The sequence below is a fragment of the Panthera uncia genome, chromosome F2 (assembly GCF_023721935.1).
Source record: "Panthera uncia isolate 11264 chromosome F2, Puncia_PCG_1.0, whole genome shotgun sequence".
Lineage (NCBI taxonomy): Eukaryota > Metazoa > Chordata > Mammalia > Carnivora > Felidae > Panthera > Panthera uncia.
The window spans coordinates 65,490,395-65,516,269 of NC_064812.1; the positions used below are offsets into that span (position 1 = coordinate 65,490,395).

At 36.2% G+C, this 25,875-nt stretch overlaps 1 protein-coding gene across 4 annotated transcripts in view; it reads left to right on the plus strand.

The window, feature by feature from the left end:
- Positions 1-597: 597 nt before the first annotated feature.
- Positions 598-25,875, plus strand: part of MYBL1 (MYB proto-oncogene like 1) — a 43,640-nt gene continuing 18,362 nt past the window's right edge. The window contains exons 1-7 of one of the 4 annotated variants that reach the window (XM_049633312.1): positions 598-1,196; positions 11,314-11,419; positions 11,752-11,823; positions 14,000-14,092; positions 15,981-16,201; positions 22,984-23,158; positions 25,341-25,415. In XM_049633312.1, the coding sequence (XP_049489269.1) occupies positions 1,177-1,196; positions 11,314-11,419; positions 11,752-11,823; positions 14,000-14,092; positions 15,981-16,201; positions 22,984-23,158; positions 25,341-25,415 (762 nt within the window). In that variant the 5' untranslated portion in view covers positions 598-1,176. The remainder of the gene's footprint in view (positions 1,197-11,313; positions 11,420-11,751; positions 11,824-13,999; positions 14,093-15,980; positions 16,202-22,983; positions 23,159-25,340; positions 25,416-25,875) is intronic. The other 3 variants (XM_049633314.1, XM_049633310.1, XM_049633311.1) reach the window with 3 other exon arrangements.

Consider the following 25,875-nt stretch of genomic DNA (forward strand, 5'->3'; position numbering starts at 1 on the left):
GATCAGGGCTTCTTCATCGCGCATCAATTACTTCCCGGAGAGCGAGCTAAGGGCAGGCACTGCCAAGACCAGACGCAGACCTGGATTATTTCCTTTTTCTGTGCCAAGCATCTTTCCAGCTAAAACCTTTTTTCACCTGTCACTCCTGCTTATTCTTGATATTCAGTTTTCTGCCACAGCCTTCGCTACTCTAGTAGCTATGATGTCTGGGCAAAAATAGCTCACATTTTTGCTTAAGCAATAACGGCCGCGCAAATTTTATGGTTAGATTTGTCTCAAGTCCGAAGACCGCGCCTCCAAACTAATGAGGCGGGATACACCCGGAGGAGTTCGGAGTGGAGGAGCAGTGGCTGAGAGAAGGCTGTGGGGACTTGGCTAGGCGGGGCCACCCAACCCCCAGAGACCCTGACAGCACACTCCGGGAAGTTTGGACTCTTACCGCAGCTTCCGGACCCGCCTCTCTGCGAGCACCGGAACTCGCTTTCCCAGAAGGCCCCGCGCGGTGCGGCGCTGGGCGCGCTCCGGGTCCTGTCAAAGCAGGACCGGAGAGCCCGTTCTGCGGCCCCACCCCCTGATCCCCAGCTCCTTCCCCGACTCCCGCGAGTTCCAGTCCCGACTTCCAGCTCCCCAGCCCCGCCCTCAGCCGCGCGCGCTCTCCCCACCACGCCCTCGTCCCCCCGCGTGCGGCCGCTACAGCCAATGAGGTTCGGGGCCGCGTGCGCAGATTCAAACGGCGGCTCTTGAGGGAGGCTGGGCGCGAGATTCGGCGGTGCGGACAAAACCCTGCAGGAGGCTGCGAGCCCTGCAGAGCTGCTCGCTGCGGGGTGAGGGTGGGGGTCGGCGCCAGCCGCGGAGCTGAGCTCGGACCGCAGCTAGGAGGCTGAGAGGCGGCGGGAGGGGTCGAGGGAGGGCGAGAGCGCGCCTGCTGACATGTTGGGGGCATCCCTGACCGGGCCGGGCCGGGGCTAGGAGTGGCGCTGCGGGCCGGGGGCGGGTCGCGGTCCGCCCCTCCGTCCCTCCGTCCTGCCCTGCCGGGGACGTGCGTTCCACTCTCGGTCGCCTCGGAGAGGGAGCGAGGGAAGCGGCTGGAGGGTCGGGGACAAGGAACATTCGCTTGAGGCTGGAGGAGGCTGAACTGCGTCCCCGCCCAGCCCGCGCCTATGCGGTACTTGAAGGATGGCGAAGAGGTCGCGCAGGTGGGTGACATCCCTCTTACGCAGGCCTGTTGGCACAGTCTCGGCTCAGATTCTCTTCCTTTACCCGGTGCGTCCCCATCAGGCCCTCCCCAGCTGGGGCAGAGGTTTTGCTTCCCGCTGCTCCGCAGCCGCTTCGGCCCGGCTGGCTGGATCCCAGCCGTGACTTGTGGAGAGTTGGGGACCACTATGTTTAAGGCGCAGAAAGTGAGTAACAAATGGTCAGGTTGCTCTTTTGAGTTGATTCTCCCCACAGCGCACGTCCAGACTCCAATCTCGCACAGCCGCATCTTGGTCGGAGTTTCTTGCCAGGTAAGTCTGTGCGCTTTTAGGGAGTACCCTGCGCACGTAGAAGTGCTAGTGTACAGCCCGGACTTGAAAATGGTATTCGGAGAGACTTTTTTCTGAACTACTGTACCAATTAAAATAGGAACTATGTGATAAGCCTGTGCTGGGACGACTCTGCCATCTTTGCTGCCTTGACAGGTATGGAAAATCCCCTTAGGAATAGCTGATTAGAGAGGACCGTTTTGACGTGTTCTGTAGTTACCATTACCGTGTCTCAACTTTATGTTTATCTTTTTAATATCTTCTGTTGGGAAGATGCCACACTGTTACCACCAGTAGCTTCATCTTAAAACAATGTTTGATTCACTGAATATTTTTAGTGCCCGTGTTTGGCTCTGACTGTAACTAAGTGTTGCCCAGAGGTAGGGCATATTTTTTTGTTGGAAACTTGCTAGGAGGAGTTTACTCATCTAATTTTTATTTATATGTTGCTATAGTAGCTACACCTAAACTGTGTGTAGTAACCACTTAGATGGCACAAAACTAGGGTGTCTTTTGTCACTATTATTAAATAAACCTTAAAAGATGTTTGGTAGGGTTTACAAATGGCTTTGTTTATCTAGGTCCACAACCTTAAAGTCTTAACGAGAGATGTATTTCCAAACTTGGAATTTAGTACTAGGATTCACTCATTGCAGATTTCTGTTAAAAACTGGCAATAGCGACACAATATTTACTGCCTTGTTCATTTATTAAGTATCTGCTGTATGTAGGGTATTTTCGCAGAAATCAACATGAAATATATGATTAAGTCCTTGTTAGACTGTTATTTTGTGGCAAGTACAGTATAGGTCAAACTCTTGAGGTGGAACAAATATACACATACACATGCATAAACCCACCTCTAGAATAGGATTTTCAGCCTTGTCACTATTGATATATTGGATTAGATGATTCTTTGGGGGTGGGGGGGCTGTCCTGTGCTTTGTAGTATGTTTAACAGCATCCCTGGCCTCTACCCAGTAGATGCCAATAACACCCTGTTTCCCCCAGTTGTGACAATCATATGTCTCCAGAGATTATCAAATGCGTTTTGAAGGCTGGGGGGTGAAATCACCCAGGTGAGAATTGCTGCTCTAATTAACTTCCTAATCTTCAAAAACAATCAATATTAAAAGCTCCTATAATTATAATTACTGAGGAACTCGTTTAGGCCTTTTCTTTTGGATTTTTAAATATACAGAATTTTAAAAATAAAGTAACTTCATTAAGCAAGGTGACACTTAACTATGTCAACTCAGTAATGGAAGTTTGTTTATATTTATTGTGTGGCATTATCTACGTATCACTATTGATGTTAATCTTATTTGAAAGAATGCCTTAGCTAATGCTATCATCAGCATTTAGTTATGGTTAGACAGGGATGCTTGAATGTCAGAACCCTGCCCTCTCTGGTTGATTTTGTCTGTTCTTTTCATAGTTTTTGTATGCTTAATAATAATAGACTAAGAAAGGAGAAGTGATTTAATGACTAATTTGCCTGTGTAGGTTATTTTCTTTTATTGGTGGTACTGTGAGCCCTGAAATCTAAACATTAATTGTACTGTTGACTTTTGTTCCTTGTCAGCTGTATGAATTGAAAAGTATTGTAGAATGAGTTAGAAAGTCAAAAGGCTGGAGTAACTAAATGTGGTGGGGTGAAGCTGTGTTCCCTATGGGAGTGTAGAGGTAGAGGATGTGGTGAGAAATTATCATCTCTGGTGTATTTCTTAGGATCTTCATACTTGAATGTTTCATGCTCTAAATTATATTGCTTATTTATGAAAATATGTCTTATTTATCTTAGAAGAGAATAGAATGTGAAATGTTTTGAAGGAGAAATTATTTGTTGAGCAAAGTGTAGTCTCATGTCTCTTGGCTAAATATCTCAATAATAAATATGAACTTAATTTATAGTTGAATGAGAAAGGAAATAATTTAGTCAATTTAAGATCTCCACCATACAACTATTTAAGTATTTGAGCAAAAACTGTACTTTGCTGTATAAATGATTTACATAAGACTATGGGCATAAATTCTGTAGTATACTTTTTCTGTATGATATGGGGAAAAAAAGAGTAAAAAAACTGTTACCTCAGGTTGAAACAACTGAAGGATGTTGGCTCTTTTGCTTTTTGTTTAAGATTGCTGTAGTGTCTCTGAACTAGATTTACATAAAGGAAAAGGCTCATTTAATGTGACTTTAAATAGTTTTAGATCCCACTGGGGGGTTTAATGATATATTTTACAGGCAATACCAATTGGCATATCTGTTACTAACATGTATTTGATTAAAAAAATTGTTTTTAATGTTTATTTATTTTTGAGAGACAGAGACAGAGACAGAGTGTGAGTGGGGTAGGGGAGAGAAAGAGGGAGACACAGAATCCGAAGCAGGCTCCAGGATCTGAGCTGTCCACACAGAGCCCTACGGGGGCTCAAACCCACTAACTGTGAGATCATGACCCGAACCGAAGTCGGAAGCTCAACAAACTGAGCCCTCACGCGCCTCAACACGTGTTTGATTTTTAAGCATCATTATGTATTAAGTAATTAATTTTAGTTTTTAAAAGCCAGGGCTACCCTTAAATAAACTTTAAAAAATGTCATTTAGAACCTAGAAGATCTATTTAAGTAGTAACAGATTCAGATATATACACTTGATAAAGGTAAAAGCCAGATTTTGCATTGGAAAATGTTTTTCAGTGGTTATGTATGTGTGTGAGGGGAAGCAATTTTACTATGTTGTTTCCAGCAAAATGAGTATTATGGGTGAAAAGAATACTGAAGTATGAGAACTGATTTTTTAATCAGCTTTGTCATTAACTAGCAAATTGTTTTAGGAAAGCAAGTAAACTCTATATCCAGGTTTTTAAATCTGTTTTATAGGGGGTTGGATTTTATGGTCTGTATGGTAATTTCTAGATTTAATATATATCCTGTTTTGAACCCTTTTGTAATCATCCTTGCTCATTTAAAAATATATACACTAATGGAATAAAATAGAAAAATTCTCTCATTATTTTCATTTATGAATAGCTAGGTAAAATTCCCTTCAGTATGTATTTCAGTATTGCTATTAGTAATGGTCAAATGAAGTCAATTTTGTCTTACTATAATGATGCTAGCTTGCAGCCTATGTTTGGAAATAAAATATTCATGTATGCAGTACATAATATTAACCACTGGGTGGCCTGATTTCACTTTATTAAATCAACCTGGTAAATTTTCATACCTTGAATTCAATTGGACTTTAAAAAATACAGAATTACCTTGTTAAGACAGTATAATAAAGATATAATTTTGGATTTTGATAAAAATTTCATATTTGATGCAGTTTATGACTTAAAATATGATCAAGTTGAAGTGATTTTATTAGAGCCAATTTTAAAGAACTTGATATATCTCTAATTTCAAACCAGTAGTTTCTTTTCATATAAAAGTAAATTTTAAAAAATTCTCAAGTTCTTCCTTTCAATACCTTATATTACTCTTTTTAGGTGAGATAATTAATGTCCTTTAAAATTGAACTTCTCCCTAATGTTTTATCTTAATATTGTCAAGTATTTTGTGTTAATATTGTCAAGAATAGTTTGTGTATTATTTCACAGGGTAAGTTATGACTGTAATATCCTATTAGCTCATGCCTAGTGTAGAGTTATTCTTAGCCATTTTCCTGGCCTAATGAGTCATAGTATTTATGTGTGTATGTGTGCATGCATTTCATTTTGCTGTTTAATACTCATCCTAATCACTGTTCATTCATAATTTAAAAAAAAAAACCTTTTCATTTTAATGTAGTGCTTAGCTTATGTATCAGACAGTTATAGAATAAATATTTTCTTTGACTTAAAAAATAGAACTGGAAGAGTAATTTTGGAAACCAAGTCCTGGATGAAGATTCAGAAACCAAATTCCTCTTCTATTTTTGCTTTGTGATGGGACCAATAATTTCACCCATTTTGCTGTCTTCTAGATCAGTCACTCTAGATTAAAAATGGCTTATTTGTTTATAAGGTAGGGAGTTGATTTTATTTAGTTATTATCATCGATTGCTATAATATAGAAATGCTAAAGGAAGACACTGAAAAGCAGAAAAATAGAACGGATTTGTTTTGATGGTATCTAACCATTATTAAGCAATGGAACCATTTTTACTGTTAAATGGTGAAAGTGGGATGTTGGTGAGATTATTTGTGGAGTTTTATCCCTTCTCTTTTTCTTGGCAAATTGTAGGCATTCTCAGGCATCATTCTGTTGTAGCTAGTGATATTGATAATTTTCTAGGATCTTATTCTGTCACACTTATTTAAAAGTTACATCATCCTTTAACAATTACTTAACTAATATAGAAATAACTTTATGCTAAAACTAAGAAGTAGCTGGGTGGATAGACTCTAGGAAAGTCCCAGTGGTAGAGAGATGATTCTAAGAATTCTACTTTAATCCTCCCTCACACTAACCCACTCAAAAAACCCAGCTTCCTGAACATTGGGCTGTATAACTCTGTCTGAAACTGATGACCATGCTGATGCAAAACAGAGAATGAAACCGCATGTAGAAATAGAAATTTCTCACAAATCAAGTATATGGTTAAAAAATAAGGCAGAATCTTAAAGTTGAACAAGTTTTTAGGAAAACTGCTGCTTGCACACTAGTCTTTTGACCCAAGTAACATCTTTAGACTCATATCCTTAACTTAAAATATTTTGATAAGAACCCATGGTGAATTTTGTACAGATGTGATGTAGATATTTTTTTGAATACTCAAGATTTATATAGGCAGGTCCCCAAATTAAATATTGTTTTGATCCAGAAATAACCCAATTAAAAAAAAATTTTTTTTAACGTTTATTTATTTTTGAGACAGGGAGAGACAGAGCATGAACAGGGGAGGGTCAGAGAGAGGGAGACACAGAATATGAAGCAGGCTCCAGGCTCTGAGCTGTCAGCACAGAGCCCGATGCGGGGCTAGAACTCACGGACCGCAAGATCATGACCTGAGCCGAAGTCGGACGCTTAATTGACTGAGCCACTCAGGCGCCCCCAGAAATAACCCAATTTTAAAAAGCAGTCTCAAATATGCTATTGTGGAAGTTGTTGGGATCTGAGGGGAGGGAAGAAAGAGGGGAAGCTGTGAAAAGCATGACTGAGGGCTCTTTGGGATGGCAGGAAGTGTCAGTGTTGGTAGGGACAGTTTTAGGAAAGGTTAGGCAATATTAGTAGATACCCTAAAGAACCCATTGTGTACTGAATATTTTGTTTCAGCAAACAAACAATTAAAATTCTACCACTTGGAGGTGCATTTGGATTTTGAAAGTCCTTTTTAATAAATGGGAATGCCTTTCACCTTCTAAAGATATTTTCATTTGTTAAAAAAAGAAAAAAGTTCTTTCTCATATCCACTTGAGGTCAGTTGTACTGAGAGAGGTGGAAATTTTGATTGGATTGGAAGGGAGTGAGCTAATTTTGGGATACAGAGTACTTGGAGGAGGTAAAAGTAAGGAAGATCATTCAATAGTCATTAATTTTACAAATATTATAGGTACTGTGTTTGTGCAGAGAGGTCAATGTATCAGATATGGTCTTTGCACTCCTGAACTTATTATTTGGTTGGGAAGGTTGGCATATGTGATGAGCATTAAAAAGGAAGGGTAGATGCCATGAATATATACAAATGGGACAGAAAGCCTCAATATGGTGTTTATCTGATTTGGTAGCCTTAGAAATTTATGAAGTCGTTGGATCCTGAACCATCTCCATTGTAACAATTTCATCTTGGCTAATCAGGTGATATTTCTGATAGCTTTAGATGGCAGCAAATAACAGGTATTTATTTTTTTAAACTTTTATTTTCAGATTAGTTCAACAAAACAAGCATATATGAAAGTGGGACTGGCAGATTAATGTTACAAATAGACACTGGCCTTAGTGAGAGAGCATTGGAATGTTGAAATGTATTGAACTGAAGCAGAGATAGATAGCTATATAGGTAGGGGACTTGGGGTTCTTGGAGTCTTGCTTGGTCAGATATGAAGAATTTAGGTCCTATAGAAGTGACAAATCAAGGGAAATCAAGTTCCTGCAAAGGATCTGTAGACAGTATATGTTAAATCTAGGCCTCCATTTTTCAGTTTTGTAAGAACTAAACTATGTGTTAGATATTAGGAACTGCCCACATGTTCTTAAATATATTACATTGAGATTAAACAAATCATCAAACATTAACTGTTTGAAATCTGAGTGAATTTTTGGAAAAGAGTTGAAATAGCAGAAATAATCATGGATATTGCTGGTCATTCAGCCTATGCACATAATACTAATGTTGAACTACCTCTCTGTGCCACAATCCTATATGAGGTATTTTATGTGTTTTTTCATTTAATTTTATCCTTAAAGAAGCACTATCAGGTAGGTGCTCATTTCACAAACAGGTAAACTAAAGCCCTAAGAGGTTAGTATGTCCAAGGATGCAAAATAAGTAAAGTTGTAACTAGAACCTGGTTCTTCTGGTGTCTTTGGTGTCTTTCAGCTTCTTCCCTGTTTTTCTAGTATGTGGTAGTATAGTGGTTAAGTAGTGGATTTTGGAGTTCAGTCATGCTGTGTTTGGCATAACTATGGGCAAGAAGTTAATTTTCTAAGTCAAGGCTCCCTATTATGTAAAATGGGAATAATAATATTTTCTTCTTGGGGTTATTGTGGGGTTTTAAGAGAGAAATTTCATAGACGACCGAATGTCTGGTACTTAGAAAGTTTAAACAAATATTAGCTCTTGTTATTATCAGATACTCATGACTGTATTCAGTCCTCTAGCTACTCAAAGTCTTCTGATTCAGTTTATCATAAAGACCTGCCCTCTCTTCTGGGGATTTGTGCTCTCATGGCTTTAATTGTTCTCTGTATGCTGGTGACTGTCAAAACTATGTGTCTACCCTAGGCCTCCTACCTGAGCTGAAGATATTGGGCCTAGTTGCCTTCTAGATTTGCTCTGCCCATAGGATAGCACTTCCCACATGTGGCTGTTGAGCTGTTGACATGTGGTTAGTCTGAATTGCAATGTACTCTAAGTATAAAATACACACTAGATTTTCTTTAGTAAGAAAAAAGGAATGTAAAGTAGCGCATGATTATGTTGATTATGTGATAATTTTTAATGTATTAAATAACATAATTAACATTATTTTGACATGTTTTTATTTTTAAAATGTGGCTACTAGGAAATTACATATATGGCTGCATTATATTTCTATTGGACTGTGCTATTCTAGATATCTCCTCTTATATATTTCTCAAGTGCCTTGAAATTAGCTAGTCCAAAACTGCCTGAGACTCTCCCCATTCTCTTCTCCCTCCCAAAGTTTTGTTTTTCCTTCTATTCTTTATCTTGGTGGATAGCTCTGTTTATGCTCCCAAAGCCAGAAATTTTGGAGTCATTGATTCCTTGCAAAATCTTTTTCTACTTTTTTCATATTTGTCATTTTCATGCACTTCTTATTGTTGCCACTATTACTACCTTCGTTGGTTTATTCTTTTATGGTTTCTTGATTTTGTTATATTTAGATCCGTTCTACTCAAGGATATAAAAAGATGGAATTCTACCCTATTTTTTTTTAAGTTTATTTATTTATTTTGGGAGAGAGAATGTGTGTGTGCATTAGTGTACATGTTCACACAGGGGAGGGAGAGGGGCAGAAAGCAAGGGAGAAAGAATCCCAAGCAGGCTCTGTGGTGTCAGCACAGAGCCCTGTGTGGAGCTCAATCCCACAAAATGAAATGAGATCATGACCTGAGCTGAAATCGAGTCCAATGCTTAACCAACGGAGTCACCCAGCCTCCCCTACCCTATTTTTTTTTTTTTAATTTTATTTATTGAGGTAATCTTTACACTCAACATGGGACTAAAACTCATGACCCTGAGGTCAAGAGTCACACTCTTCTCTGACTGAGCCAGCCAGGTGCCCAGGCCTACCCTATTTTTTTTTTTTTTAATTTTTTTTTTCAACATTTTTTTATTTATTTTTGGGACAGAGAGAGACAGAGCATGAACGGGGGAGGGGCAGAGAGAGAGGGAGACACAGAATCGGAAACAGGCTCCAGGCTCCGAGCCATCAGCCCAGAGCCCGATGCGGGGCTCGAACTCACGGACCGCGAGATCGTGACCTGGCTGAAGTCGGACGCTTAACCGACTGCGCCACCCAGGCGCCCCTACCCTATTTTTTTTTAAATAGTATTGTTACAGTTTCGTGTTTTTTTTTTAATATATTTGGCTTCATCTAAAGTTTTTTATTTTAAAGTAGGACTCAAAGTTTGTTTATAAATTTTTTTTATTTTTTAATTTTATTTATTTATTTATTTATTTATTTATTTATTTATTGAGAGAGAGAGAGACAGAGCATGAGCTGGGAAGGGTCAGAGAGAGAGGGAGACACAGAATCCGAAGCAGGCTCCAGGCTCCAAGCTGTCAGCACAGAGCCTGATGCAGGGCTTGAACTCATGAACCATGAGATCATGACCTGAGCCGAAGTCGGATGCTCAACCAACTGAGCCACCCAGGCGCCCCTCAAAGTTTGTTTTTAAAATTTGTTACCCTCTGTCTTACCATTTATTGAAAAATCCATCTTCACACCACTGATTTGATATGTTACTGTTAAAATTTACCGAATTCCCATTTGGATTTTGTTTTTTTATGAATGTTCTAGTCTCTTCCATTGATCTGTGTATCTGTGTGCTGGTAGTATTCTGTTTTATTTATTGTTTCTCTGCAGTATGTCTTCATTGGGTAGTGCTATTTGTTTACTTTTCCATATGAACTATAGAATCAGCATGTTTAAATTCCTCTGAAAATATAATGGTATTTTAATTTAATTTAAATTTATGAATTATTTTAGGGAGAATGGACATCTGTAATTCTGTTCCTATCCAGGAATGTGGTCTGAATGTTTTTCCATTTGTTCAGATCTAATGTGTATTACAATAGTGTTTTGTTGTTTACTATATTTTGATCTTGTATATTCATATTATTTCTACATGTTTTAATGTTTTTGTTGTTTTTGTAACGTTAATGGATCATTTCTTCCATTGTTTCTTTTAACTGGATGTGACTGTGTTTTGTATTTTACCTTTACCAGTGTCAGGCCCTAATGATTTTTTACTTGGATTATTATAAAAAATTACTAATTGGTCTTTCTCCATTTCTCTACATCCTGCCAGTGATTTTTCTGAAACATGAGATATTTGTGTTTTACTCCCTTACTTAAAGTCCTTTGACCCTTTAGGATAAAGGTCAAATAAAGAATGAAAGTCAAACTCCTTAGCATGACATAAACTCTTTCCTTGTCTACAATTGACCCCTGATGGCATATCAACTCCTGGTGTCAGTAAGAACTATAGCTACTCTACATTGTATAACTCTTACTTTTTTGTATCTTGAATAATCTGTTGGGATGTATGTTTTTAGTCTGGGTGGCTTCTTCAGTCGTACCTGTATACACAGATTCAATGATTGAATTTACAAAGTTGCATAAAATTCTTGATTTCACAATTTTTTTTTTAAGTTTATATATTTATTTAGAGAGAGAGAGAGACACACATACACAGTGGAGAGAGAGGGAGAGAGAGAATCCCAAGCAGGCTCCATGCTGTCAGTGTGGATCCCAACAAGGGGCTTTATTTCATGAACCATGAGATCATGACCTGAGCCGAAATCAAGAGTCAAATGCTCAACCGACTGAGCCACCCAGGCGCCCCAACAATTGTGTGTGTTTTTTTGTTTTTGTTTTTGTTTTTGTTTTAGTGAGGATGAGGATGATGACCTCCAGTATGCTGATCATGATTATGAAGTACCACAACAAAAAGGATTGAAGAAACTCTGGAACAGAGTAAAATGGACAAGAGATGAGGTAATTACATGATAAGGTTTAGTAATTTCATACTTGTACTTATTGGTTAATAATATTTAATAAAGGAATTAAAGATCTTGAAAAGCAAAACATGAGAAAAGCTATTCATCAACTGATATGCACATATTTTTCTTCCACCAGAGGTGTGAATAGTGGTATGATGTTAAGACTGACAGAAACACTGTAGTAAATGGGAGAGCTTGTATTACAGTGGCTTATCCTTCTACAAATGGTCATCAGATATGACATGAAAGAATTAGTTATCTATATTTAGCGATAGAGGAATAGGCAAAGGAAAGAAAGCTTTCTAATTTTCACACCTGTTTTAATAGGATGATAAGTTAAAGAAGTTGGTTGAACAACACGGAACTGATGATTGGACTCTAATTGCTAGTCATCTTCAAGTGAGTGAAATATTTTCTTCTATTTATAACATGGATAACATAAGCTATTGGGTTAAATTTGCTGTTTTTCAAAAATGTGTCTTCATTATTTTAGACTTAGGTTTCCTTTCTAAAAACATCTCTGTTTTTCTGATCTTCCTATAGTGGCCAGAGGCTTAAAAAGTCCGATTTTTCTAGTAATTAGTTTATATAGGGGCCTAAAAAGATTACTAATCTAAAATGAAAATACTAGGTTTGGGTAGAGCTTTATAAATATTTGCTGATAAATGTTAAAACATTCTGACAGAAGTTAAATGTATGGAAATCTTTTGGCAGCTAATCAATAAAATCAGAAAAAGCTCTGTTGAAAGTTTGTCAACCTTTATTTGGATTTTAAGGGGTTATTGATCTTTAAAAGAATTCTACTTATTGTTCGTTCATCATACTATTCACAGGCTATTCATTAGTATGTATGTATGTAATTTTATATTACATACATACATATGTATGTAATTTTATAATTTACATACTATTCACATGCTATCCATTAGTATGGAAGTTTATAATTTACAAAATTTATAAATTTATAATTTACATATATTCCTTTTGTTCCTTACTACATTAAAGGTAGGGAGGCAAAATAGTCACATTTGAATTTGTTTTGACTACTGTGGATATCAGAAATCAGATTACCTATGTTCTTTCTAAATTGTTATGATGCTTTCCAACATAACCTGAAAATTGAGACCAGATAATGGAAAGTGCGTAAGTTTTGGAGTCAGTCTGATCTATATTCAAGTGCCAGCTCTACTAGCTGTTTGCTCTTAGAAAAATTACTAACTTCTTTGATGTTCAGCTTCCTTGTCTATAATATGTAAATAATAGTACTCGTTTTTGTAGTATTGTTGTGAGAATTAGAAATGACATATAGGATGTTGGGCATATTTCCTGACATTTAGCAGGTGTTAGATAAATGGAAACTAAATTAGAAAAGTTATTTATATTAGGTTTACCAGTTTAACTTGAGGGTATAGCAGCAAATGAAGTGAACAAAGAAATGCTACAAGCACATACAGGAGCAGTCTGATTATTTTGAAGAAAATGATAGCCTTAAAAATGGATCAGCATTGATGTTTTGAAGCCATAAATGAAGAAACTCAGTTTAAATAAAAATAACTTGAGACCCACTAGACACAAAGGCAGTGACTGGTAAACAAAGTATTTGTATTTATCCCTTTATATACTTCTAATATTTTTGTCATTCATGAAGTTAACTGTTTTATTATTATTATTATTATTATTATTTATTATACATAGGAGTTAATGTTTATTTTTGAGAGAGAGAGAGACACACACACACACACACAGTGTGAGCAGGGAGGGGCAGAGAAAGGGAGACATAGAATCCAAAGCAGGCTCTAGGCTCTAAGCTGTCAGCACAGAACTCGATGTGGGGCTTGAACTCATGGACTGCGAGATCATGACCTGAGCTGAAGTCAGATGCCCCACCGACTGAATAACCCAGGTGCCTCTAGTTTTTTCTTGATAACTTGGAGGTCATCATGTATAAAAATCCTTTAAATACCATGCAGTGGCCTAGTAATGCCTTTGGGGGTTTTTAAATTGTATAGAGTTAAGTACTGCTGTACTGTATGAATCCAGACTGCTGTGCTATTTGAGTTCATTTGTCTATTTTGTATAGTTTTCTGTTTACTCTCTTTTATTTCTCAATCTTAGATACATTTTTTTTAATGTTTATTTATTTTTGAGAGAGAGAGACAGAATGCAGATGGGGAAGGGGCAGAGAGAGGGAGACACAGAATCCAAAGCAAGCTGCAGGCTCTGAGCTGTCAGCACAGAGCCCTACATGGGGCTCAAACCCACAAACTGTGATATCATGACCTGAGCTGAAGTCAGACACTTAACCGACTGAGCCACCCAAGTGCTCAGATACATTTCTTCATGGCAGTATCTGTGTTATAAGGCACAGTGTAGAGATATATACTTAAAAATATATAGTCTAAGCCCTTCCAGAGACTTTAATTTAAAAATGAATTGAGACACAGGCATATAAGATAAATAGTACAGTTTAAAGAATGTTATTGAATGCATTATTCTTGAAGACTTTCTTCTTGAGTTTAGGTTGACTTGCTTTCTGGAAGACATTGTTCAATAACAAAATTATCAATTCTTTCAGAATCGTTCAGATTTTCAGTGCCAGCATCGATGGCAGAAAGTTTTAAATCCAGAATTGATAAAGGGTCCCTGGACTAAAGAAGAAGATCAGAGGGTAACATGTTCATATATTTTATTCTCACTGTGTAGGTGGATTGGCTTTTTTTTTTTCTTCCTAATATATTGTTTTGTCACAAAGGTTATGTTTAAATCACTTTGATTTGGTTGCTGCTTGTAGAAGAATTGAAAGTTGAATGTCTTGAAATATAGTTTTTCTGAATTGAGTCAAACCAAGTATAATATATATAGCTTTTCTTTGTGAGTTTAGTTTACAGAAGGAAAAATGTTATTAGCTTATTTATCTTATTTAGAGCTTAGGTTAGTAACATTTAGGGTATAGCTTGTTGAAAATTGAGTTAGCATTTTAAAAAACAGAATTTAATTTAATTTTAATTTTAATTTTATCTGATAACATGATATGTGAGGAAGTCATTCTTAACTTTCCCTCTTGACCTATAATGTGCCCCAAAATAAGATAGATACCAGAGCACTGTATTTCTAAAAGGTTTGGTGATTTCGATATTAAGGTAATTGTTTGTTTTATAAAAGACTGAGAAGAATGGGAAAGTTGCTGCCCTCCGCTAGGAATTGGCTTTAGTTCATGCTCTTTATGGCAGAAATGTTGTTAATAGGGTTGAGGAATTAGAGCATTTTTTCCTGCCACTCAAGGGGGAAAAAAAAGTTCACTAGGCTCAGAACTGGTAAGATTTACTTGATGGTCAGTGATAGGTTTTATAATGTGTGTTCTGTATCCTTTTAGTATGAGAAAGGAAGAAATGAGAAGACAATAACTTTGTAGATCCTTCTTGCTTCCAAACTGATTTATTTGGCCTCCAACTGAAGCTTTTTTTTTTTTTTTAATTTTTTTTTCAACGTTTTTTATTTATTTTTGGGACAGAAAGAGACAGAGCATGAACGGGGGAGGGGCAGAGAGAGAGGGAGACACAGAATCGGAAACAGGCTCCAGGCTCCAGGCTCCGAGCCATCAGCCCAGAGCCTGACGCGGGGCTCGAACTCACGGACCGGGAGATCGTGACCTGGCTGAAGTCGGACGCTTAACCGACTGCGCCACCCAGGCGCCCCCAACTGAAGCTTTTTTTAAAGAAAGAGTAGAAAATCTATAAGTCTCAACATTTTTACCGTTAAATTGATTTTCAGTGATAACATTTTAACTTACAAGTCACTTTAATTAGCACATTGTATTTTAGATAAGTTTGAGGTAAGCTTTTGTACTTGGCCAATGCTGAATTAGTATTTATTAGTATTTATTAGTTAACTTATTAGTAACTTAACTTAAATAAACTTAATTAGTAGTTGTGGTTTGGATTTAATGCATTTAAAAGAAATAGTATTCTTGAGTTATGTTTTGAAATTCTATCAAGGTAATGCTTTTTCAAATTGAGATGTATTCTCACTGTGTCATGTTAAATTGACATGTAACACTATAGTAGTTTCAAGTGTACCACATAATGATTTGCTCTTGGTTTGTATTGCTAAATAATCACAATAAGGATTCTAGTTAACATCTGTCATCATATATAGTTAAAAATTTTTTTTTCTTGTGATGAGAGTTTTTAAGATCTAACAACTTTCAGATGTGCATTACAGTATAGTTTTTATTTATTTTTAATTTTTTTTTAATGTTTATTTATTTTTGAGAGAGACACATAGCATGAGCAGGGGAGGGACAGAGGGAGAGGGAGACACAGAATCTGAAGCAGGCTCCAGGCTCTGAGCTGTCAGTGAAGAGCCTGATGTGGGGCTTGAATTCACGAACTGTGAGATCATGACCTAAGCTGAAGTCAGATGCTTAACCCCCTGAGCCACCCAGGTGCCCCTGCATTACGGTATTAACTATAGTCACTGTGCTGTACATTGCATCCCCATGAATAAACTTTTAAAAAGGTATTTCTTTTTTAAACTTTGTTTTTTCTGTTTCTTAGGTTATTGAATTAGTTCAGAAATATGGGCCAAAAAGATGGTCTTTAATTGCAAAACATTTGAAAGGAAGAATAGGCAAGCAGTGTAGAGAAAGATGGCATAATCATCTGAATCCTGAGGTAAAGAAATCTTCCTGGACAGAAGAGGAGGACAGGATCATCTATGAAGCACATAAGCGGCTGGGAAATCGTTGGGCAGAAATTGCCAAACTGCTTCCTGGAAGGTGCTTATATAAATGTATATGCATTTTCCTGTACTTAAACTTGATCTTTATTATGTTACTATTAAATATATTTGCAAGTACCCCATGACTTTTATTTTTTTTTTAGACAAGCAATTTTCGGGGGCCTATTTGTAATAAATTCTGTGTAAGGGATAGAATTACTTTTATAATTGAAATTTAGACAAGCATCCTTTTGGGCCTATTTGTAATAAATTTAGACAAGCAACTTTTTGGGCCTATTTGTAATAAATTCTGTATGAGGGATAGAATTACTTTTATAATTGAAATTTAGACAAGCAACGTTTTGGGCCTATTTGTAATAAATTCTGTGTAAGCAATAGAATTACTTTCTTAATGAAATATTTTATAGCAGTAATTTGTGCAGTAAAATGATAGACCTTCAGATTATGTGAACATTTAATAACTTCCTAGATTGTTTACTTATCAGTGCGAGTCAGACAGACCTTCTGTGTACAAACCTGGTTGGAATAGAATGTAAATTGAAGAGATTTCTTTCATACTAGATTCTATGCACAAGACCAGGGAATAGCAAATACATTGCCTAAAATAAACTATGAAAGTTCATTAGACAAAATTTAATTCTTAATTAATTATGGTATGATTCAAATCATGAGAGTAGTGTATATATCCCTGTGGCTAAAATACAGAATTTCCTTCTGGGAGAGTGATATACCGCTGTATACTATACGTTGTAAGTATTACTATACATTGCACTGGTTGAAATTTTTCCCTATTGTAGTACAGTAGACCATCAACCTTGGGAAAATCCATACCTCACTCAGAAGGTATGCATGTTTTGTTTTTTTTTTTTAATTGCTGTATGTAGTCTCTATATTATACTTCATAGTTTATAAAATGCTTTTACCTATATTTTTAATTAATCTTTATATGTAAGTGAAATATGCAGAGCAAACAATGCTGTCCTTTTTTTTTTTAATAGATAAGGAAATTAAAGCATAGTGTTGTGTTTTATTCAGGTTACTCAACTTGGTTTAGAAAATTCTGATGTTTTCAGTCTTACATATATTTTTACTCAGCTAGCTTAGTGCTTTAACATAAAGTAGGTTCTCAGTAAATGTATATTTTATGAAGGATAGAATTATTAAGTGATCACCATCTAAATCTAGCTACTATCTGCCACCATCACAAAATTGTTACCTATTGGCAACCGTCACATAGTTCTTTGTTTCAATGAGTCTGTTTCTGTTCTGTTTTGTCTGTTTGTTTTGTTTTTTAGATTCCATAGATAAGTGAAATTGTATGGTATTTATCTTTACCTGACTGTTTTCACTTAGCATAATACCCTCTTGCTCCATCTATGTTGTAGCAAATGACAAGATTTCGTTCTTTTTTATGACTGAGTGATATTCCATTGTATGTATATGCCATATCTTTTTCCATTCATCTGTCAGTGGCCACTTGGGTTAATTCCATATCTTGGCTGTATATAATGCTGCAATGATCATGGGGTGTGTATATCTTTTTGAATTAGTGTTTTTGCTTTTTTCAGATAGATTTCCAGAAGTGAAACTACTGGATCTTATGGTAGTTTTGCTTTTAATTTTTTTGAGGAAACTTCATACTATTTTCCATAGTGGCTGCACCTTTTTGCATTCCCAACAGTGCAGGAGGATTCTTTTTTCTCCACATCCCTGCCAACACTTGTTATTTCTTGTCTTTTTTTTTTTTTTTTTTTTTTTTTTTAGTTAGAGAGAGAGAGAGAAAGAAAGAATGTCTTAAGCAGGCTCCATGCTTAGCACAGAGCCTGATATGGGAGCTTGATCATATGACCCTGGGATCATGACCTGAGCAACAGTCAGATGCTCAGCCAACTGAGCTACCCAGGTGCCCTGTTGTCTTTTTGATAGTAGCCATTCTGATCTGTGTGAAGTGATATCTCATTGTGGTTTTGACTTGCATTTCCCTGATGATTAGTGATGTTGAGCATCTTTTCATGTGTCTATTAGCCATCTGCATATCTTCTTTTTTTTTTCAATTAAAAAAATTTTTTTTTTCTTTTAAGTAGGCTCCACATCCAGCGTGGGGCTCGAACTTAGGACCCTGACTGAGATCAAGAGTCGCATCATCCACTGAGCCAGCCAGGTGCCCCCATCTGCATATCTTCTTTGGAGAAATGTTCATATTCTCTCCTCATTTTTTAATTGGGTTGTTTTTTGATACTGAGTTGTGTGAGTTCTTTATATATTTTGGATATTAATCCTTACTGATTATATCATTTGTAAATATCTCCTCCCATTCAGTAGGCTTTTTGTTTTGTTGATGGTCTCCTTCACTGTGCAAAAGCTTTTTAGTTTGATGTAGTCCCATTTGTTTGTTTTTGTTGTCCTTGCCTGAGGAGACAAATGAAAAAAATACTGCTTAGGCCAATGTCCAAGGGCTAACAGCCTGTTTCCTTCGAGTAGTTTTATGGTTTCTGATCTTACATTTAGGTCTTTGATCTATTTTGAGTTTATTTTTGTATATGGTATAAGAAAGTGGTCCATTTTCATTCTTTTGCATGTACTTGTCCAGTTTTCCCAGCACAATTTATTGATAAGACTGTCTTTTTCCCATTTGGATGTTCTTGCCTCATTTGTTGAAAATTAATTGACTGTGGGTTTATTTCTGGACTATTTGGTTCCTTTGATCTGTGTTTCTGTTTTTTGTCATTACCATACTGTTTTGATTACTGTCACTTTGTAGTATAGTTTGAAACCAGGGAGAATGATACTTCTAGCTTTGTTCTCTCTCAAGATTGCTTTGGCTATTGGGGGTGTTTTGTGGCTCTATACATGTTTTAGGATTATTTGTTCCAGCTCTATGAAAAATGCCATTGGTATTTTGGTAGGGATTGCATTGAATCTGTGGATTGCTTTTTGTAGTATGTGCATTTTAATGATCCTTCCAGTCCATGAGCGTAGTATATCTTTCCATTTATCTGTGCCATTTTTGGTTTCTTTTATCAGTGTCTTAACAGTTTTCAGAGTACAGGTCTTTCACCTACTTGGTAAAATTTATTCCTAAGTATTCTGTTTGATGTAGTTGTGAATGGTATTATTTTCTTAATTTCTTTTTGATAGTTTGTTATTACTGCGCTAGAAACAACAGATTTCTATATACTAATTTAGTATATTGCAATTCTACTGAATTCACTTATTAGTACTAATGTTTTTTTTTTTTTGGTTGACTCTTTAGGGTTTTCTGTATACAGTCATCCATCTGAAATGGTGACAGTTTTAGTTTTTTTCAAATTTGGATGCCTTTTATTTCTTTTTCTTGCTATGGCTAGGGCTTCCAAAACTATGTTGAATAAAAGTGACAAGAGCGAGCATTCTTGTCTTAGAGGAAGAGCTTTCCTTTTTTTACTATTGACTATGATGTTCGTTGTGGATTTGTCATATAGGGCCTTTATTATGGTGAGGTGTGTTTCCTCTGTACCTACTTTGTTGAGAGTTTTTATCATAAATGGATGTTGAATTTTATCAAATACTTTTTCTGCATGCATTAAGATAATCACATGGTTTTTATCCTTTATTTTGTTACTGTGGTGTTGATTGGTTTTGCAGATATTGAATCATCTTTGCATCTTTAGAATAAATCCCACCTGATCATGGTATATGATCTTTTTTTTGTTAAATGTTTATTCATTTTTGAGAGAGTGCGTGAGCAGGGGTGGGTAGGGCTGGGACAGAGGATCCAAAGCAGGCTTTGTGCTGACTGCCGTAAGCCTGAAGTGGTACTTGAATTCACAAACTGTGAGATCATGATCTGAGCTGAAGTTTGACACTTAACTAGCTGAGCCACCCAGGCACCCCTGATCTTTTTATATATAGCTGAATATAGTTTGCATTGATGGTTTCCTTCTTATTTTTTTTGTTTTTCTATTCTTCCCTCCTTCCATGCTGCCACACTTTCAATGAGAATATAAGCCCCATGAAAGCAGGGACTTTCTTTCTTTTTTTTTTTTAAGTGGTTTAAAACAACTAATTTATTTAGTTCATGATTCTTTGGATGGCAGGTGATTGTTCTAGTCTGGGCTGACTGCTGATTTCCACAGAGTTTTTCGTGCATACATGGGCAGCTAGTGAGTTGTCTGATGGCTGTAACTCAGGATGGCCTCATTCCCATGTCCATTGATTTTACACTGTCAGCCAAAGTTTTCCTCCATCATGCTAGCTCAGTCTCATTTAACATGGTGAGCTCAAGGTTCCCACTGCAACAAGAGTGGACAAGCCCTAATGCAAAACCACTTTTCAAGTCTCTGCTTGAGTCATGTTTGCCGTTGTCCCATTGGTCAAGTCTAGTCACAAGACAAACTGGAGAAATAGATGACACATTTTGACTGAAGGAATTACAAATTCACTTTGCAAAGCAGTATTCATGTTAGGATGGGGAAAGTCTATGGCCTCTTTTTCAATATACCACAGTATATATAGCATTTAACAAAGATGTAACTTCAGTGGAGTAGAGTTAATGTTAAAAAGAAGTGAAGAAACATAGTTGTTTCCCCTTGAATGAGCCACTGCAGGGCTATTGCCAGGAGAAAGAAAAGATGACTAAGTTAACATTTTATGAATATTAATCTGAAAGTTGGGTAGAGGATAGTCTGGAAGAGAGAGAATTTAAGGAAGGATTCAATGTTTATGAAAGCAGCTAGCAGTATCTGGCACCTATCAGTTGCTTACTACATGATCCCTACATCTTAATTTGAATCCAGATGTGAAGTAATAAGGACATGGACTCTGGTAATGGTATGAATGTAATGAAAGTGCCAGATGTGAGAAGCAATTTTGAATGAATTACTAGTGGATTTGGAGGTTAGGGGAGAGAAGTAGAAGGGAATTAAAAAGAAAAAGATAGCTTCAAAGCTTCAATCCTTGATGAAAGATTGATTATATATTAACAGGTACAGGGAAGGAAAGGAGAACTCACTGGAGTAAATTTTTGTTCAGATACATTATATGTTAGTATAGGGTAGCATCTCCCACTGATCATGTTCAGTGGGGCGTTGGAAATATGAGTGCAAAGCTTGAGGAAGGGTCAGGAATATAGGAATAAATAGATATTATTGTCCATTTTCCACATAGGGATGATTAGAAAATGTAAAAATTGGATGAAGTGCCCGAGACAGAATACAGAGAGAAAAACAGTGTGGAGATGATCACTGGAGGAGAAAAACAGAAAAGAAATCAGAAAAGGATTATTAAAAAAAAAAAAAAAAAAAGCAAGAGGGAGGAGTGGTCAAAGGTTTAGGGAATAGGGGTGGAGAAAAATGTCATAAAATGTCAGAACTGCCAAAATAGGAAAGAGTTCAAAACAATTTCCTGAGTTCTTATCAGGAGTATTAGAAAAGAAAAATTTTGTTGCTTCAATAGGAACAACAATAACAAGTTGGGATGAGGTTGTCAGCAATACAAAGGAGCAGTCTAGAAAGATAGCTGATGGCAGATTCCCACTTGCAAGATACCTCTTTTGGATCAAGGGGAAGATCAAATCACTAAACTGTGTTTTAGCTCATCAACTTAGATTACAACTGTACCGTTGGAAACAAAGAAGTTTGACAAGATAAGAAAAATTTCTGACCTGGGCAGATGCATGGGCAGAGTGAATATTTTCTTCATTCATTTTGTTCTAATTTCTAACTTTTTAAAATGATTCCAGTGTGTTATTTCCTAGTTTTGCATGCATGTCCATTGTTTGCTTAGCCACTTTTTTTTTTTTTTTTTTTTTTTAAATTTACATCCAAATTAGTTAGCATATAGGGCAACAATGATTTCAGGAGTAGATTCCTTAATGCCCCTTCCCCATTTAGCTCATCCCCCCTCCCACAACCCCTCCAGTAACCCTCTGTTTGTTCTCCATATTTAAAAGTCTCTTACGTTTTGTCCCCCTCCCTGTTTTTGTATTATTTTTGTTTCCCTTCCCTTTACGTTCATCTGTTTTGTCTCTTAAAGTCCTCATATGAGTGAAGTCATATGATATTTGTCTTTCTCTAACTGACTAATTTCACTTAGCATAATACCCTCCAGTTCCATCCATGTAGTTGCAAATGGCAAGATTTCATTGTTTTTTGACTGCCAAGCAATACTCCATTGTATATATATACCACATCTTCTTTATCCATTCATCCACTGATGGACATTTGGGCTCTTTCCATACTTCGGCTCTTGTTGCTAGTGCTGCTATAAACATGGGGGTGCATGTGTCCCTTCAAAACAGCACACCTGTATCCCTTGGATAAATACCTAGTAGTGCAATTGCTGGGTCATATGGTAGTTCTATTTTTAGTTTTTTGAGGAACCTCCATACTGTTTTCCAGAGTGGCTGCACCAGCTTGCATTCCCAAAAGCAGGGACTTTCTTATTCACTGCTATATCTCCACTATTTAGAACTGTGCCTGATCTATAGATGGACAGTTTATCTTTTGAATTAAAAAAGTATTGGGGCTCCTGGGTGGCTCAGCCAGTTGAGCATCCGACTCTTGATTTCAGCTCAGGTCATGGTTTATGGGATCGAGCCCTGTGGAGAGTCTTGGGATTCTCTTTCTCCCTCTTCAGCTGCCCCTCTCCCTCCCTCCCTCCCTCCCTCCCTCTCTCTCTCTCTCTCTCTCTCTCTCTCTCTCAAAATAAATAAGTAAACATGAAAAAATGTATCTAGTTTCATTGTTTGTAAAAAATTTTTTTAAGCACTTACATTTTATACAGTGTTAAAATTTGTGGAATCCCTTTTTTCTTTTTAAATTATACACTTTCATTTCTTAGGACTGATAATTCTATCAAAAATCATTGGAATTCTACCATGCGAAGAAAAGTGGAACAGGAGGGCTACTTACAAGATGGAATAAAATCAGAACGATCTTCATCCAAACTTCAACACAAACCTTGTGCGACTATGGACCATTTGCAAACCCAGAATCAGTTTTACATACCTGTTCAGGCACATATTTTTAATACCTTTATTATTTAAAAAAATTTCTTTAGTTGCTATATGGGAGGATATTTGGTTTCTTAATAAAACAAATACAACATATATTAAGGGGAATAGATATTTAAATTTCCAGACTGAAAAAAAATTGCCTTATCTAGCTGTTAAACCATTAGTGGTGGTTTATCTACTTGTTTGATTGATAAATATTTTGGAAACAAACTCATTAAAATGTTTCCTTTTATATGTAATTTTTATATTATCTAGTTAAGAACCTTAGTATGTACACTTACTAATGCTATCATTCTTTGAATCTTCATTTATGATTCAGTGCTTATAGTCATCTGTGCTTTAACATCCATTGCAGTTTCCTTTTTAAAAATATTTTATGTAATTGTAGTTTTACTTATCTCTAAGAGATAAGTGTGTATAAAATGATCTTAAGAAGAAAATAGTCAAAATTCATTCATCATTTTGGGAGGTGTGGTAAATAATTAATTGGTTCTTTGATGACACTCAACTTTGCCTTTCTCCCTAGTAACCAGTCAACTAAGTGATGTCATTCTTTGTTTAGACAGGTTTATTAGAGTAGAGATTGCCCAAGTTCATAATAGGGCAAGCTGTATTTTCTTTACAGTGCATTTTCTTATCTGCAAGACATTAGTTTAGAAGTTTTCATAAGGTTTGTTTTACATTTCTCTGCCTGTCATATAATTTTTTATGTTGAACAATTCTTGGTTTTCGTCACATAAAAGGTAAAGATTAAATCAGGACTTAATAGTGTCTACCAAAAGATAAAATTTTGGTGTTAAAAGTCTGCTTAGTATGCACAGATTTCATTTGAATGTACTTCATTAAATGTGCATGCTTTTGGACATAATTTTAAAAGAATTAATTGAAAAAAGTATCACATCTTAATTTACAAATAGGAAAATATATGAAGACAGTACAGTTATCTGCTGATATTCACAGTACCTTAAGGTTTTTATTGTTTGTTTCTTTACATTTTCTTTAGAGTCCTAGATTTCAGCAGCATAAACTGAAACATTCTGCTCTGTCTTAGAAAGGTCATCATTTACATTTATTGCTTTAACTCATAGAAACAGTTTTAAAAATTATCTGGGGCCAGGAGAGTATTTAACAGTCTCCATCAAAATATATTGGAAAATAAGAGTATTTCTTGTGCTTTAAGAATGGCTTATTGTACTTTTAATAATTCTTGGAAGATTTATGTATTCATAATTCAACTCAAACTACTAAAAAGATGATTCTAATTTGGATTTGAAAGAAAAAAATGGATTGGTTTGAAATGCTGTTACAGATTTAAATGAAAAGTTTGAGAAAGATAAGTTTCTAATTCATTGGAAATTTAGTGATAACTGATACAAACCAGGTATTATGAAAATTAAATTCTTTGTTAGAAGTTATTTTTGTGATTTTGCAGCAGATAGTGATTTAGGTAGGCCATTATAGAAGATGAACAATTTTATGTTTATATTCATTACATATTTAGGTTTTTAAAAATACCTTCTCTTATATTTCATTCCACCATTGCACACTAAATTTGCATGAAACTTCGAAATTCTTATTACAGATGCTTTAGAAAAGAAAAAATAATTCTTAGTCTGTTGTCAGAGTATTAAAAAGCACATGAGTGATTATGACGTTCTCTGAGACAAGTAGTAGAAGCAGCTTCATATCTTTCACACAGAGATTGGCATGGGGAGTAGGAGTAGGAGATAAGAATATTGAAAAACCTGCTTTAATGTCTGTTCTTGTGAGTGCTTTGTATGGACTAACCCCTTCCTCTGAAAGATAAGAAAGAACGCAATTACTTTGTTTTCTCCAGGAGATAGAGCAATCCTTCTAAGAGGAGATTAAAAAAAATAATAATTTGGAGGATAGTGTAGATAATAGATGGACTGATTGGCTGATAAATACAGGCCAAGTAATTCTCATATTTCATCCAGGAGAAGATACAGCTTTCCTAAGAGTTACAACTTTTCGTTAGTAGATTCTAAGAACAAAAATGTAGCTGTTAGAAACTATTATATGAATGAATATTCAAAGTTAACAGAGATACTTCATGAGTTTCTATTGTCGATATTTGTCAAGAGTTTTTATGCTCTGCCTCAGATTTAAAAAATTTATATGGTATTCTATGTATGATACTAATGTTTTAATTCCATTTTAGATCCCAGGCTATCAGTATGTGTCACCTGAAGGCAATTGCGTAGAACATGTTCAGACTTCTTCTGCCTTTATTCAGGTAATTTTTTATTTGTAACAAAAAAAAAAAAAGAGAAAGGGAAAAAAAAACCCACACTTTCAAACATATATTTGAAAGTTCTGGGGCGCCTGGGTGGCTCAGTTGGTTAAGTTTCCAACTCTGGCTCAGGTCATGATCTCACGGTTTGTGGGTTCGAGCCCCGTGTTGGGTTCTGTGCTGACAGCTCAGAGCCTGGAGGCTGCTTTGGATTCTGTGTCTCATCCTCTCTCTGACCCTCCCCCACTTGGGCTCTGTCTCTCTCTGTCTCTCAAAAATAAATAAATGTAAAAAAAAAAAATTTTGTTTTTAAAGTTCTAATAGTGCCTATTTCCTCATCCATAAAATTAGGATGAAAACAATACTATCTGTTCTATTTACTTTGAGTATTATTACACTAGAGGAGAAACTTTTGTGAGTTTGAAAAATATAAGCTGTACAAATGTAAGGTGGTTGACAGCAC